The following is a 17,744-nucleotide window of genomic DNA, read 5'->3' as shown; positions in this document are numbered from 1 at the left end:
AATCCATTGAACATACTCTAAATGAAAGCTCTTCATGGCATTTTGACAGTTTGAAAAAGCTGTTTTGACATATTTACAAAAAAAGGTAAAAAAATGTTTGGTGGTTGCATTTTCTTTAAAACGATGCACCAATTTTTGGAACTTCTACTTCCCAAAAATAAATAAATCGAATCTAGAAACAAGTTTTCAGTTTATATTGTAAGGTTTGAAGGCATATTTAACCTTCATGCAACATTTTTTTGGCACTGGCCAAAAATCAAATCAACATGCAAGTTGAAAAATTAGATGTTGAAATGAGAACAAATGAAATAGAACGAATGTAAACACTTTCAAATGGCTCATTCAAAATGAGCCATTTTCGGCCAATGTAAACGCCGTATAAGTTGCGTTCTAAATGAGGAAATTCTAAGTGTGTCGATAATGTATTGATGTGTCGATACGTGTTGATAAATGGCAAAATGTGTGCAGTGCAAAAAATCCCAAAAAATCTCCCATTTGGTTTAGCATCAACTTAGCCTAACTCGCACACGTCCTTAGCCTAACTCGCACATGACCTAAGTACCTCACTAAGTAAGCAGTGGAAATGTAGTATAAGCAGTATTCAAAAATTTAACATTAATAAATGCGTAGCAATTGCTGATTTTATTTAATTTGATTTGTTTAGTATATTCAAAATATTTTAAAAAATTTCTTTCACATATGTTAAAAAATTAATTTTAATAAAAAATATTTCATAATATATAGTTCTTTTATTTGCAAAGCAATGAATTTTCGATATAAAAGTGTTTAATGTAGTAATATGGGTTGTTTTTCAAAATTTTGTGAAAATGTGCTCATTTCGACTTATGAAATCGATTTCAGCCATTTACTCAGTTTGCAACACTAATTCTTATTGTTATTGGGAATCTTTGTCAGCTGGAAGCGGAGTCTTTTCTATCATAGAATAATTTTAGTTGAATACGGTTTTGTGAAATTTCGCAACCAGAGAAATTTATAAAATTAAGTTCAGCAGTATTAATGAACACACAGTCTAGAAATGGCGCCAAGAAGGAAGAAGAGTGGAAATGGTTCCAACAAATCTGAATCGGATTCTGAAGTTACATTAAAAAATAAAATCGACAATAATGGTTCGGAGAGAACTGATATGAATTTAAAAATTAATACAGTGCGTAAGACATTAAACGAAAGAAGGAAAATGTTGGAGATCCAAGAAGAACAAACAAGACATTCTTTAGGATTGTCAGCAGAAAATGACGCTTGCGCTCGTAATTTAATAAAATCATTTATGAAAGATGTCAGTAAAAAAGTAGAGCGTAAACAAGAAAAGAGAAAAGCCGCAGTCGCAACCGAAGATTTCAGTAGAAAAGCACAGCAAAATTCCGTTACGTCAACCAAATCAGTTAGGGAAACATTTGCAGTACCGCGCACTCGAAAAGATATTTCCCAACATAATGAAGGACTAATCAAGTTAATAACAGAAATAGTTAAACAAAATCCAAATCTTAAAGAGAGTGTAATTAAGTGTGCGAGTGAAATACCCAACTTGCGCGGTCGTCAAATATTTGTTTATGATCTAGATGGACCAACATGTAGTCGTTATCGTGAGATGTCAAAAAATGATCAATTTAATGAAAGAAATGCCAATTCGACTAAAACTAATGGGCTTGTTGAAATCAAGGAACCAACTAAAAAAAAAACTGCTAAATATGAGATGGAGAAGTATATAAATTCGTCTGTTAAGGATTATGTCGAAAAAGGCACAGAACTTGCTGAATCTCTAATATTTAATTATTCAATGAATCTGGAGGAATATGCCAATCGTCTTGTGGAAAATGATTTAGGTCGTATCGTAGAAGCAGAGATACGTATTAATCGCAAGAATAATAGCCAATCTTTTATTCCGCTATCAACTGAGAGAAACAGCGGAATACGCGACGCTGCTATATACTTGCCTGTAGCACGCATGTATGCTTTTGAAGGCGATACTGTACGTGCATTTGTATTTAATCCTGTGTCTACAACAATTGTTGACCTTTCTGGATCCGGTGGTATGATACATTTTAGCTTTTTTTAAACTTTTTATTTATTTAATTTTTTTCAGATGACGATGACCAAATTGAATCAGATGGGTTAAATAATAGTATTGTCATGCACTGCCCCAAAGCGTTTGCAATTGCCATTGTTAAAGAGGGCAGTCAGCGTCAATTCATTGGTGCGGTTTGCTTCAGGAACTTCGTAAAGCTACACGATGGAGAAAATTATTATAAATTAAGACCAAATGACATACGCACACCAATGGTATTTATACCACAGTCGAGTTGTCAAGAATATTTAAAAGAAATTGAAAAACTAGAAATGGATATGTTATTCCTTGCCAAATTTGTTAAGACAGATATTAATGGACATTGTATAGGTGAAATAATACAACCCATCGGTAAAGCTGGTGAACTTGAGACTGAAACGAAAGCTATTTTAATTTCAAATGGTTTACATGAAATAAAACCCTACGAAGAACGGTTTAATGCAATATTCGATAACAAACCCTTGCAAATCGTGCCTGAAGACTTAGTTCATAGAGAAGACTTACGAAAATGTTGTATTTTCACAATAGATCCACTAACAGCACGCGATTTAGATGACGCAATGTCAATTGAAGTGATAAGTGAAAATGAGTTCGAAGTTGGTGTTCACATATCAGATGTTTCTCATTACCTCTTAGAAGATACAGAACTGGACGATATAGTTAAAAATCGTGCCACATCAATATATTTAGTGAATGATGTTATACATATGCTACCAAAATCACTATGTTTCAAGTGCTCACTGTTACCGGGTGAAGATAAGTATGCTTTTTCAGTATTTTGGCGAATGAATGGAAATGGAGAAGTATTAACTCAACCTCGTTTTACACGTTCAGTGTTAAACTCTTGCACACAATTTGCTTACGAGCATGCACAAACAATCATTGATAATCCAGAAAAAAACTTTGATATTGACGATTTACCCACAATACTTAATGGATTTACAATTTCTGACATAGTTTCAAAAATACTATTATTGCATTCAATTGCTGTAAAGCTGCGCGAAAAACGCTATGAAAATGGTGCTTTGTCAATAAATAATCCGAAAATGCGTTTCTCTTTAGATCCACTTACAGCTGAACCGCTTAGTTTTCAAATAGAGGACCGAATTGAAGCAAACTTTTTAATTGAGGAATTCATGTTACTTGCAAACCAAACCGTTGCGAAATTCATATATGAAAAGTATCCAAATATTTCCATTTTGCGTTACCATGAACCACCACTGACCAACGGAATGAAAAAAGTCTATGAAAAATTACTTACGTTTGGTGTGACACTAAAATATGAAACCTCCAAAGCCTTGCAAGAAAGTATGCGAGAGATTTGTGAACATGCAGAGAACCCAGATGCAATGGAGGCTTACATTAACAATTTACTAACGAAACCTATGGCTCGAGCAAAGTACGATGCAAAAATTCGTTGGATTTTTCCGAATATTGTTTTTATAATAAATTTTTGTATTTGCAGGTATTTCTGTAGTGGTATCGTAACAAAACCAAGTGATATGCAGCATTATGCATTATCTATACCCATTTACACACATTTCACTAGCCCAATACGACGTTACCCAGATGTTATGGTACACAGGTACGTTATAGGAAAATATTGATAAAAATGGTAAACCTCAGGGGTGGGCATCGGGGAATAGAAAACAACTTCCATTTTTTCTATATTACAAACATTAGTAATTAGAAATTTTTTAAAAATGAATTAGTAAAATGAAGAATTACGTTCCTAATTTGGTTGAAAATGCTTAATATAACCTTTAAGTCGCGAGTGTTCCCCGCTTGATGTATACTATATTCTCTAAAATTAAAGAAAGCTGTTTTTCAATAAATTATTCTATTATTTTTTTATTAACAATATTTTATGTATTATATACAATTTTCATAGACTGCTCGCAGCAGCTTTAAACTATATGGAGCCGCCAAAACGCGATGTTGATGAACTAAAGGAATTGGCTAAAGTATGTAATGATCAAAAATTCAATGCTAAAACTGCTGGAGATGAGTCAATACTCGTATATTTTAAACGTCTTATAAAGAATCAGGGATCCATTGAAATGCGTTGCGTAATAACGGAAATATTCAAAAATAAGATGACTGTTCTCAGTATTGAAAATGGCATAGACATTGCAGTTCAATACAAAAATCAAGAAGTTGTGATTGATAACAAAAATGCACCATCATTTATATTAGTTAAAGAAAAAGATCCAAGCGTTCCAGAATTAAAATTACAAATACTTTCATTGGTTACTGTTAAAGTCATTTCTTCTTATGAAAAGTTACAAGGTTTATTGGTTACGTCTGGCAAGGAACCGATCACCAAAAAACGTGTAAGACATAGGAACAGAAAAAAAAATTTTGTACAACAACAAAGTCGAGTAAATAATCAGGAACGAAAAAACAGCATAAATATAAATGAAAATATGGGTAAGGAATTAGGTTTAAATATTGAAAACTTAAAAATATCTTAAATTCCAAGTTTAAGATTCATTAAAACCAGAGTTCAAACATTATAATAGATATTTTTGTAATATTATATAGCTTAGTTCTCAGCTAATTAGGTTTCGTTTTAAAAATTCTTGAATTATTTATTATTTAAATTAAATTTCTTCAGTTTTGTTTTTATTTTACTATAAATATATATATCACAAATGAAATTTTAAATTTCGCTGTGATCATTTATTTGATTTTCATAATATATTTATTTTACATTTTTTAAATCTTTTATTTATATTATTTTTCATTTTTTTTTTAATGATTTTTTTAAGTTTTTCATTATCTTTTAATTTTTTTTTTTTGAATGGTTTTTTAATATTTTTTTTTTGCACGCAATTTAAAGTCTAAAAAATATTTATTTTTTATTGTGTTATATTACTAAATTGAAATATGTTCTTCCTATATTAAATATACGAGTATATTCATTATTGTATTCATCTGTAATTTTAAATATGTGATTTTTTTAAAAAATTTTTCTGTTATTTCATAATATATTTTATATATATATTATATATATATATATATTACATATATTTTATAAATTTTTTTAAATATATTTTATATATATATATTATATATATATATATTACATATATTTTATAAATTTTTTTAAATATATTTTATATATATCTTATATATATTTTATATACATTTTGTGTATATTTAATGTATGTTTTATATATATTTTATTTTATATTTTATGTTCCTTTTTTTTTAAAACTGTGTTATTTCAAAAAATATTTTATAAATCATTTATATCTATTCTTCCAATTTAAATATTTACATTTTTATTCAAGTTTTAATGTGTTCCATACATATTTTTTTTTTTATTTCTTGTTTTATATCCCTACAAAATTCCTATTTTAAATACATATATATATTTATTTTTATTTATCCTTCATGTGCTTTATATTTATCATATAAATGTTTACACATTTTATGTTTTTAAATGTTTTGTTATATTGTTGACTCTACTAGACAATATCCTAAACCGTATATAGTTTCCTTTAATTTCATCTATTTTCATATACAATTAACTCTATATTTTTTGATTTTTTTCTTATTCTTATTGCAAAATTTATTTTTCTGTTATATGTATTTTAATTTTTATTCTGTTATTTAATAATTTCTTAATTATTTGATATAAATATTGAATTTGAATGAAGACAACAGCATTTGTGAAATACTATATTTTTATATGTGTTTTAGATATAAAATAAACTTTTTGTAAAATTAATAAAAAAAAAATTTATTTACAATCTTATGTAGATTGTGTGGTATAAACTTATTGTGTAACAATTAACTTAATCAAAAATTATTTTCGATATAATATTAATTTTATTAAAAAATATTTTTTATCATATATATATCTACAGCTACAGTCAAAAAAAAAATGGTACAAAAAGTCAAAATTTTACTTTACAGAATTTATTATTTATATTAATTAATCAACATTTGGGTTACTTTAAAAATGTTAATAGAACTTTTTAAATTCCGGATGCTTCTAAAAACCTCTTTCTACAAGCAGTCAAAAAATAGCATCAAAGAAAGGGCGCTGAAAATATTTTTTGTTTTGTGTTTCAAATAAAATGTAAGTCATAGTCAGCAGAAATAGATTAAGGCAAAGATTGTATGTCTGAAGTACGAAAAATTATGCAGAATCGGCTCCTTGATGGTAAAACCTCTCCAAAATGATCAGAAAACTAAAAGTCTACATTCCAAACTAACTCTCGTTATAGACTTGAAAAGGTTTTGACGTTACTATGGCCGTGGAAATTATTCGATTGATAATGCGAGATAACACAGTTCCTACGTAATGTATCCTTATTTTCTAAAGAGTATATAGGCAAAGACATAGAAATTCACCGAAGATTACTTAGAATGACCAGTAATTAAATGGGCTAAACATATTGCGGACTGATCAAATTAATATTGTTTTATATGGAGCCTCTGAATCACATACATATTCTAGATAAACCCGTTACGTGTGAATACCTCAAAAGATACACCAACAGAAATCTTATAGAGAAATTAGCATTGATGCTATTATTTTGACCGCAACTGTAGGTTTGCACGTACTTATCAATATTTCATCGTCCACTAATTAAATTGTTTTCTAACTTTACAGACTTTCGTATTAATAATTAATGACACTTCTAGTCCATTTTCAAGTTTTCAGTTTAACAACAATAATTCTATAATATAACATTGTGTATTAATTAAACAAAATATTCTTGAAAATATACTTAAACTGATTAACACCATTTAATTGTGGTACAAAAATATATTACTAACAACTAATAAAAATTTAATAGTTTCTAGTGCCATAATGTCATAACTAATTAAACTAAAATATTTTAATACATTCAAATAAAACGTATGAATTTATTATGTATAAAGTTAAAATTAATTAAACCAGATTTTGCTTATGACGTTTTCGATTGGTAAACCTGGATTTACTTCAGTCGAACATTTATAGAGTAATTTAACATTTTTTAGTCGTACTAGTAAACATTTATATTATTAACAAATACATATATCGAATTAAATCACAGTTTATCTGTCAAATCATATAAAACAGTTAAAACAGGGTAACCTTTCTACTCTGACAAAATATCTAGAGTGTTATAAATTAATGTGCAGTGTTATAAATTAATCTCGAGTGTTATATGGATCTGCAAATCAAAAATGAATTTTGCAGTAAAAAAACATCTTGATTGAAGAAATTACAACAGATTTACCAATCGAAAACGTCATTAAAATTTAAATTAACTTTTGCTGGTGCTTGAATTCATGTATTTCTCATTGACCGTATTATAATATATTAATACGGTCTTTGTAAAAATTTTGAGCAAGAAAGCTTTCCTTCGGTTTATGAATTCGCTTATTGTAAAGCATATATGCGACTAAGTAAAAATTATGTTTAAACGAAGAACATTTCTTTATTAGAATTTGAGTTAGTTTCAAATATAATAATAATATTTATTGATTATATTAAATTTAAGCAGATAAAACATATTTATACTAGATTATTTTATTAGGCAACACATAAAGCTTCTTAGTGTACTGTACTTCTAGTGTGATCGTAGTTTTAATAATAACGTAATTCGGTTTTTGCGCAAAGACCGTAGTATTACGATATATAAAAAAATTTTAAATTTCATTTAAGAAAAAATTTATTCACTATAGAGATTTATTTAGCAATTGAATTTTTTGAAATTTCTTATAATTTAAAAATTTTTATATTAATTTTAATATATACGTGTATATAGATATTTTTCTGTCACAGAAAAAGGTTGGTCCAATCCATGAGCAATTATAAGAAAATAGGAAATTCAAAACGGATTTATATAGAACAAGAACCGTAAAAATCTTTTCAAAAATATATAATAAATAAATTTAATATAATAAATTCTAATAAACTAGTATAATATTTTTTTATTTGTTTTAAAAATTTCAATCAATATTATAATTTAAAACTATTTTATGTCTAATACTCAAGTAGACAAGATTCAATATTATCGTCCAAAGAGGCTTTTGTTGCTTCTAATGTTTTCAGACCTTTGTTTCTTAGTATCTATCAAAAATTCTAAAATATATGCTAAATGCAATCTTTTTTACACTTGTGTTTAAAGTGCATATTACCGATATAGATATCTTAAATAAAATTTGTGTATTAATAATTTTTACATTTGAAGCACATGGTTCTACTAGCATATTTAATACAGCGATGTTTAGAGTTAATTTCTGAATAAAGTTTTACAATATATTTCATAATATATAGAAGCTGGATTTCAAAATAAACAGAACTACTAATAAAACTAATTTTTTTATTCAAAATAGTAGACTTTGAACTCAAAACAACAATTTTCACGGTCTAGAAACATGTCAGATAAGTGTTATAAATCGTCAGAAAGCAAATACAAAGTACAAAGTTTCTTCCAAAGTTTTATTTCAATATATTGTTCGGACTTCAGTATTAGGCGTGAAACACATCTGTAAAATATCCTCCATGGGACATCTTACTTAGTACCGGATCGTTTTGAGATAATTATCAATAGCTTATTGGAGCATAGCTGACAATGGCTTGTCTATAATTTGATGGTTATTCGTATTTAAATCTCGATATATTACATGTTCAAAAAAATTTAAAGCAGAACAAACTGAAAACAAGGCATATTGTGTGACTTGCGGAATCTTTCTCTTGAAACCACATAAATTTCACATCCATATCTTTAATTTCACACCAAAATAAACTGTTAATTGTGTAGCAATAGCGTTCAGACTTCAAGGTCTAAGTGATCAGTCACAATTTAGGTTAGGTTGGTGTGGCGGTCTTGTGTGCTAAATCCCAGTTAAGCATTAGTAGTGTGTCACCCCTTAGTCATTTTAAAAACAGTTGGACATATTACAATTCCAGACTATTTATCTTTCGACGGTTACTTGTCTATTTTCACTAAACGAGATGCGATAGTTTTGTTTGTTGACATATCCGCTAAGTAAAAACTAGGACTCATGACTGAAAAAAATTTTATGCCAAATATCGGTATCCAAATGCTGTTTTTCAAAGACCCAATCAGTGTTGCATATTTAGCTGGCATTAGTTTTTGTGTGAGCTCAATTTTATGAGATTGAAGATTAATTGGAAATGCAAAATACGTCATGATGTGCCTTAACATAAGCATAAATTATATGAACGGGCCCAGGCCCCATGTAATTGATGAATTTGGATCATCTTTAACTCTTTCACTAACAGCAGCAATAGTTTTTATCGAGTATTTCGATGATGTGGATGATATATGTTGTTCAGATCAACGATTATTTCGATCGTAATATGCTCGTAATGCCTAAAATGTACATATGACAGAATCATCATTTTTGTAAATATTTCTAATATTTTAACATGTTCAGCGGTTATTAAACGATTCATATTAAAAAATGGCAAACGTTAAAATAACGTAAATAACATCATGACGTCTTGCACGACAGTTCTGTTTAGAATTTACCATTGATAAAGTACTACCAAATCAGGACAATGAAATGAATAACACAATACAATATATTATAATATTATCTATACATAATCCGAATAATATTAATAAATTTATTTATTTTTATTATAATTTGCAATTATCTATATATAAGCGATTGTAATCATTGCACGACAGTAAGTGCATTGAACTCTGCGCTTGCTAATACAAGAATTTTGAAGCTAGACGCCTTTTGAGGAAGTGAGTAATGACCTTCCCAGTTGAATTCCGGTGTAAGACTTGTGGTTCACTTTTTATGAGAGGGGATTGTCCGAAGTGCCGTAGTTTCCCATAAGCGGGTATTTACTCATAATTAGCACTTTTGCTGCAAATACGAATCACGTACGCATGTTTACCTGAGATACTATTTAACTGTGCTATGGTTTAGTTTAATTCAGTTTAGTTTGTAAATTGTATAATTGTTGGATACCAACTATGCATGACTAAGCTGATAAAAAAAAAATCAAGTTCAACTACGAAAGATTAACAAGTTTCTGACTGTCAGGGAATTTTTTGCTTAATAAATTTTGTGCTAAACTGTAGCCGCTAAAGCCAATAACTGGAGCCGATATTTTGAATCCGACGACAATTTAAAGATGAGCGAGAACAAGTTTAGAGGTACTTAATTCTACATATTCTGCTGACTGCTGACTAAAAACAAATCTGCTTTAAAATAATCTGTCAGACGTTATTTTGCTGTAAAGCAAGTCAGTTATTAAATTGAATACTAAGTAAAATTTTATTTTTTATACAAAATGCAATTAATATCAATTTGTTTATTTTTATTTGGTACGTTAAAATGGATTAAAAACAATTAAAGTTTTTTATATTTATTTATCTATTAAATTTAATTACTTTTACTTCGCAGGTTTTGTTGCACAATACAATTATGCATATCCACAATTTTTCCAACCAAGACAAAATAATGCATTCAATTTTCCAAATCCAAGTTTTGAAATAAATCAACTGAATGGTTTTGCACGAGAACCAAGACAATTCTTTCCAAGTTTTCAACAGCAGCAGAACTTTCCACAACAGTTTCCTTCAGGACCCTCACGTCCATTCAATTTTCCAACAGACAACTCTTTGAGTGCCATGCAAATATTATCCACAACACCAGCGCCTATAACTACAACTACAATTCAATCGGTCACAACTTCATCTCCACAATATTTTTCCTGTTTACAGAATTGCCAAACCACTATGGAATATAATCCCGTTTGTGGTAGTGATAATCAAAACTACCATAATATGGCAAGACTCTTATGTGCTTCTCGTTGTGGATTAAGTAAGTTTGAAAAGTATAAAATAAGGCTAAAGCCAAGATAAGTCGATTACATATACATCTAGAACAAACATTTCTCATGTACTCATAAAATTGGTTTTATTTAGAGTTCACTGTGATACCTACTAAGCGTAACTTGTTATAGATAACATAAATGATAAGCTGCTTTGATATTATGACTTACAGTGATTGAATAATCAAAGTAATGAACATAAATTACAAACAAAAACTTGCTATGTTCTTTATTGTGTCTTTCTCTCTTACTATAACTCTCTCTCTCTCTCTTCTACCGCCTATCGTTTCTACAGCTAACAAACTACATTCTTTTATGAAATCTTTCAAACCACATTGCTTTCTTCATAAGGCTTCATTTGCTTAAACATTTAGATAAACAAGTCTACCACTTACTACGTGCCAAAGTGCGCAGAGTGTGGATTTAATGATAACGACGGTCTCTCTTGATGATTCAAGTTTATATTAGCTAATCATCACATAATCTTAAATACAAGTTTAATCTATTTTATGAGTTAAATTTAATTTGACTGCTTAATTTTGAAGAGTAAATTATTAGAAGCGACAGTGGTACATCGAGATCTATAAGATCAGTTGTGTTACTAAGCGATAAAGATTCTCGATTATTCGCCTTGATTTTACACAATTTCACACGATTCATATACACTAGCTCATTTGCTACATAATACCATTATACAGAAAAACAGGAACTATATTTTTTTTAATATCTAATTTCAATTTTGATTTTTAACATTATCTTTCGCTATTAGATGTATCAGCTGTACGCATGGGTACTTGTGCTCCTTTAGGACGATAACGGAACCAATTAGTTTAAAGCTAAACTACAAACATGTGATTATATTTTTTTAATATACTATTAATTTTTATACCCTTTTGCAATAATTTAATTTTGTAAAAACTAATTTTTAATTTCAATATTTTTTTAAAATGTTTTATATAATATATATAAAAATTATGTATATATTACCATATCTTCACACATTTTTTTAAGAATCTAGAATAGAAATTAGTTTACAATTTATTTTAAAAATTAAAAATACTATAAAATAATGGTGTAACTTAGTTTTCTTTATATATTTTATTTTAGAAACTGGGCCGGTTCCATATTATTTTTTGTATATATATTCTATTTATTTTTTGGTTATATCTATATAAATAATGAATAAAATTTTATAAAATTTTAACCCAACTTAGTTAAGTTAACTTCAAAATGCTGTTCAAGCTGAGAGCACCAGCACAAAAACTGGTTTGCAAAATTTCATTCCGGAAAATTTTGATATTAAAGATGTATCATGTTCTGAAAGACCACAGAAAGCTATAAAGACATTAATTGATGCTAGCTGTCGAATAATAAGTCTTACCTATGCATAGAGATTGAATACGATAGTTCATGATCATATAAAACGTTTTGATTTAATTTTAAATGTTCACATATAAGTCAACATCTTCTTACAGAAAAAATTTCCTTAGTCGCGTCAGGGAAAGTTATGAAGGCCAGTGTAGCTTAGACTTCACATAGACTACCTTTAGACTCCAAAAAGAGTATCTTAGACTCCACATAGACTACCTTAGACTTCACATAGACTACCTTAGACTTCACAAAGACTATCTTAAACTCCACATAGACTACTTTATACTCCACATAGACTACATTAGACTCCACATAGACTACCTTAGACTCCACATAAACTACCTTATACTCCACATAGACTACCTTAGACTCCATATAGACTACCTTAGACTCCAAATAGACTACCTTAGACTCCACATAGACTACCCTAGACGTCACATAGACTACCTTAGACTCCTAAGTCTGCCTAAGGGTACGTTGCATTGGGCTAGGATTCTAGTTCTAAGATGCCTCACCTAGTAGTGATTTGGTTTTTCAGAGGATTTCTTACAAAATCATCTATCGGTTTCTAAATGTTCTTTAGTGTTTAGAAACTTTCCAATATTATCTATTTTTAGTGAATCGTAGATTTTACAAAGTATTAATATGATTAATTCTGAAATTTGTTGTCATAAATACAAATAATTAAATTATTCGCTAAATCTAAACAAACCAGAATCGTTCAATATAAAATATACAAGGTTCCACCAAGATAATGGGAGATTTTATACAAGTTTGGTAAGCTTTAAAAGATTGTAAATTTTGAATGGAATATATTACCGCACCTACATAATTTTCCAGAATTGGTGACTTCGGATTATCACTTGTTTCGGACTCAACAAAACTTTTCATGAGGTCAAATCTTGACTTAAAATGGGGATGTTATAAATAACTCAGATGATCATATGGGCGTTGAACTGTGCTACTGTCTGAGGGGATGGTGAAGCTAATTATACCAAAACGAATAAAATTCAAATTTCAAAAAAACAAATTACTTTCCAAACAGTCCAATAGTTCTCATGTATTATTATGCATCTTGTTTTTTTTTCGCAAGTATCACAATAATTTTTATTATATATAACTATTGTAACAAAAATATATAAAAAAATCAGATTGTCATTTATCTTCGAAAATACATTAGAAGTATGTAACTAGATCAAAAAGAAACAAAAATACCAACTCGTAAAATGTTGTAATACGAATTGGTATGATATATAATCTGTACTAACTTCTCAATATATATTAACCTCGCTACTTTCCAGAAAACGTATAAATTTCAGTATTTATGTGGGAATCAAATACCACACAAAAATGAATAAAATATATATCATATTGTTCTTGGAAACATCGGAGTGGTAAGTAATTTAATAGTTGTAGCCCAATGACTACGAATGAAGTTAATAAGAGATTTTCCTATTAACTTAAACCGACTGACTCTGTAATAAAAATATGGAAGAATGCCATTTAAAAGTAGTATGCCTCTCTTCATTCGTATCTCACTGATCTTCTCCAAGTTCAAGTCATGACTTGCGGGTAGTAATTCGGTTTCTGCAACTAAACGGTATTCAGACTTGATTCTTGAGTTTTGGTATTTATTGTTTGGTTTACAAGAGTCCACAGATTGATATTAGATTTTCTCCGAAGCAACCAGATGCACAAGGTTCTGCATGGATATTGGTTTCTAAAATGTAGTATAAAATAGAATAGTCTTATGTTTTTGTTGTAAACGCACAGTTTGAATAAAAGCAACTTTTTAAAAGTCTTCCTCTCCTTTTTATTTATGATCATGCTCCCCGAAGATCCAACCATATATTTGCTTAAAGTCGGTTTTGTTTTTTTTCAGAATTTTAACTTTTATTTCGATCGTATACGTATACGTATAGTCGAAATATTTTCGACTTAACAACTCAAAAAAATTTAAAACAAAATTACATATATTTGCTGCTCATGATCTTATTCTTTCTAGCCGAGGCTATTAAGATTTCATACACATTGAGTATAGACAGCTCTGAAGGTTGAAGCAACATTGACAAAAGATCAATGGCCTTTTTCAAGTCACCCATTTAAGTATAGTAAATGCCTTCCATTTTATCGGCCAAGTCGGCCAAGTGCTAATAATTCCAATATTTCATCTACTTCAAAAATAATCTGTGGAGTTGATAAAATGCATCTTGATAACGAACGGTTAAGAAAGTTGATGAGCACATTCAACGTGACATTAAGAAAGATTTTCAAAACTTCGTAAGTTCAAATTCCAAATAAGGACCGATTTCATAGTGGTAACTTAAATCTCAAAGCTAATTTAAGTTTGAATTAAGTAAGCAAATTGACGACTTAAGCATGACTTAAGTCAGCATATACACTGCAATTATGACTATGAAACCGATTATAAACTTTTAAATTTGCTTTACTTAATATTCGTCTTTCTATTTCGTTTCCTTTTCATCACTATTTATATTCAGTAATTGTTATTATTTCGACACTTATATCAGATTCGATGGAAACCATTGATTTAAACGGCCCCGATAAACACAGCTGCTGGGTAACAATTTATGGTAACATTTTATTTAATATTAGTAGGAGGTGATGGTTTACTACAATGATAGCATGTAAGTGTAATTTTGTAAAAACTATAATTGGAGATATTGCTTGTTAGTATAGTATATCTACGTTTAGTATATGTTTTTTTAAGCTTTTAATATTATATTTATGTGTATGTGTATATAAAGAAAAATAAAGTACTTTTAGAAGCCTCTTCCCCTTTTCCATTATCGTAATACCTGAGAGCTTAAGCATAAATCACTTTCTCAAATATGTTTTCATATCAAAATAAATGTATATTTTTGCTAAATATTGTTGAATTAACTTGTATATTTCTCAATGCGATTCCATTTAAAATTATTCAAATTGTTATTAATTAGTTAATATTATTACTTTTATAGTTTCAGAATTAGCAGTACAACAGGTACTTCAGCAGAGGTCTAGATTCTTGAAGAAGTCCCTCTATCCTCAACAGCACTCCGAAAGCTGTTCATTACAAACAGTGGTAAATCGTAACAGACTGAATTTCTCAATAATGATAATGGAAGTAATTTTATTGATTTTAACATATTTAATTCTTAAACAAGTTGAAACATACTTAAGTTAAAAAGTCTTTTGAATCTTATTATAGTTAGAATTAATTAATTAATTATAGAATTAGAATTAAATATATATAAATATATATATATAATTGTCAAAATAGCACAATTAACCAGTAAATGACCACTATTAAGAGAATGCTGCTTTGAAACATTCCGGTGTGAACACCACGTGTGCGAGTATTTGTAAAAAACAAACAGTAAATAAAAATAGAAATTAATTATATATTATACTATTTGACTTATTTTTTAAGCTTAAATTAAATCATAAATATATTTATATAAAAATTATCTAATATCTCTCTTCATCTTTCGTTTTGTCTCACTGTTCGCAAAATTATCTAATTATCTGTTTAATTAATTTATCGCAAAATGCGTTAATTGTGAAATGTAAACATAAGACTGAACATTTTTGCAACATTTAAGTAAATTTTAAGTTTTCCTGAAGCTATCATTATCATTATCACTATTATTATTTTTATTTTTCTATAGCTGCATATAATAAAACTGTATTTCAATATACAATAAGTCAAGTGCTTAATACATGACATTCTTTTTAAGTTTTTTTTTTTAATCATATTTCCTTTTTCTGGCATTTATTACTTCTTAAGTACATTATTAGCTTTGTCTGATATTTTCTGCTTGTTTTATTTTCAAACAAAATATTCAATTCAATGAAATCAGCCATCAATCAAAACTTAAGTCGCATCTTCCTCCTTATCAAAACGTGAAATTTAATTTAAAATTAATTACAAAGCATAAAATATTAATTTGAAGTGGTTTTCCAAAGCCCATGACGCACTAAGAATCAATGTTTACATTTCCACTTAAGATTCCAGCTTCAGCTGTTGCTTCTATAAACAGAAAGCATTTGAGAACTTTACAATCAACTTAAGAGCATTCAATAAATTTGGATTTTACTGTTTATTGGAATGAGAGAAAAAGTGAGAGGTAGCGCAGATCTAGAGCAGTGTCTACATATAAAACCAGTGTTAGTTTTCATTGATTAGCAACGTTTCGATTGATTTTAGAATCAGTTTCTTATTGACTGAGCAGCGTTTAAGACATACAAATTAAATTATAAAAATGAAATTTTATTTAAGCATCTGCATTTGCTGTAAGTTAAAATGGCTTAGATTTCAATAAATTCAAATAATAATTTCATAATTTTTAACAGTTTTAAGCCTTTCTGCTATATACGCACGTCCACAACAAATTAATTGGGGAGATCTATTTGCACCTACACCGGCAAGACCAAATCAACCACAATTTAATTTTGATAATGGCGTTAATGGAGATAATGGCGTGACTACCACAACCGCGGCACCTGCTGCAAGTACACCTTCTCCACAATATCTGGCCTGTTTACAGAGATGTCCTTCAACAATGGAATATAATCCTGTGTGCGGTAGTGATGGGCTAAATTATCATAATACTGGTCGACTGCAATGTTCCATTAATTGTGGCTTAAGTGAGTAATTTTTTTATTTCAAATATAGAATATATTGAATTTAAAATTTAATATATAGAATATATATAGAAATATACAGAATATAAATTTTATATTGATTTTCTTTGTAAATATTTTCAGATGTTGCTGCTGTTCGTATGGGCACCTGCAGGCCACTTTAAATATTAGGAGGATATAAGTGTTTTTTAAATGATTAATTTAAGTTAATTTTACTGAAATGAATATTAGATTAAACTAATATTTAATTTTATATGTTTTGAAATGTACTGTTAATATTAAAAATTAAGTAAAAATATGTGTTTCTATTAAATTATTTTACGATATTGTAAGGTTCCAGTCTTGTTGGAATCTCAATGTTCTTAAAAACAACTTCATCAACAAGAAAATAAAAGAAGACTTGTTTAAAATTTAAATAAGATTTTTATTTGATAAATTATTGAAAAGAGAATATTTGTACAACACTCACCAATATTCTTTTTTAACACAAACATTTATAAATATTTTTTTATGATTATTTGTAGTGTTTATAAAAAAACATTTTTAGTTGCATAAAAAATATATTTTGATTTTTTTTTTTTTTCGTAGATTATGTTTAAAAAATTATTTTATGAAAGTCTTAAAATAATGTTAAATATTTCTACGAAATCAAAGGTTATCAATAATAAGAACAATTCATAAATTCGAAATTCCCAAACAACAAATTGTATGTTCGCTTAGCTTTTGTTTTTACGATAAATAATTGTTAAGGTGACCATAGGTAGCGCTGCTCTTTTTATGTAACTATAATGAATTAATATATAGTGTGAGAATTCG

The 17,744-nt window shown here is 28.4% G+C and overlaps 1 protein-coding gene across 1 annotated transcript; it reads left to right on the top strand.

Annotated features, from left to right (window-relative positions):
- The first annotated feature begins 757 nt into the window (after window positions 1–757).
- Window positions 758–17,170, top strand: LOC119678014 (DIS3-like exonuclease 2). Its single transcript, XM_038089636.1, has 8 exons — window positions 758–2,048; window positions 2,102–3,482; window positions 3,549–3,668; window positions 3,975–4,513; window positions 10,481–10,900; window positions 11,680–11,724; window positions 16,638–16,931; window positions 17,052–17,170. Exons 1-8 carry the CDS (start codon window positions 1,037–1,039, stop codon window positions 17,090–17,092), a joined length of 3,852 nt encoding a protein of 1,283 aa, XP_037945564.1. The 5' UTR covers window positions 758–1,036; the 3' UTR covers window positions 17,093–17,170.
- Window positions 17,171–17,744: the final 574 nt, after the last annotated feature.

Source organism: Teleopsis dalmanni, chromosome 1, assembly GCF_002237135.1.
Source record: "Teleopsis dalmanni isolate 2A chromosome 1, ASM223713v2, whole genome shotgun sequence".
Taxonomy (NCBI): Eukaryota; Metazoa; Arthropoda; class Insecta; order Diptera; family Diopsidae; genus Teleopsis; species Teleopsis dalmanni.
Note: the sequence above shows the minus strand (reverse complement) of the source record. Positions and strands in the feature narration are given on the sequence as shown.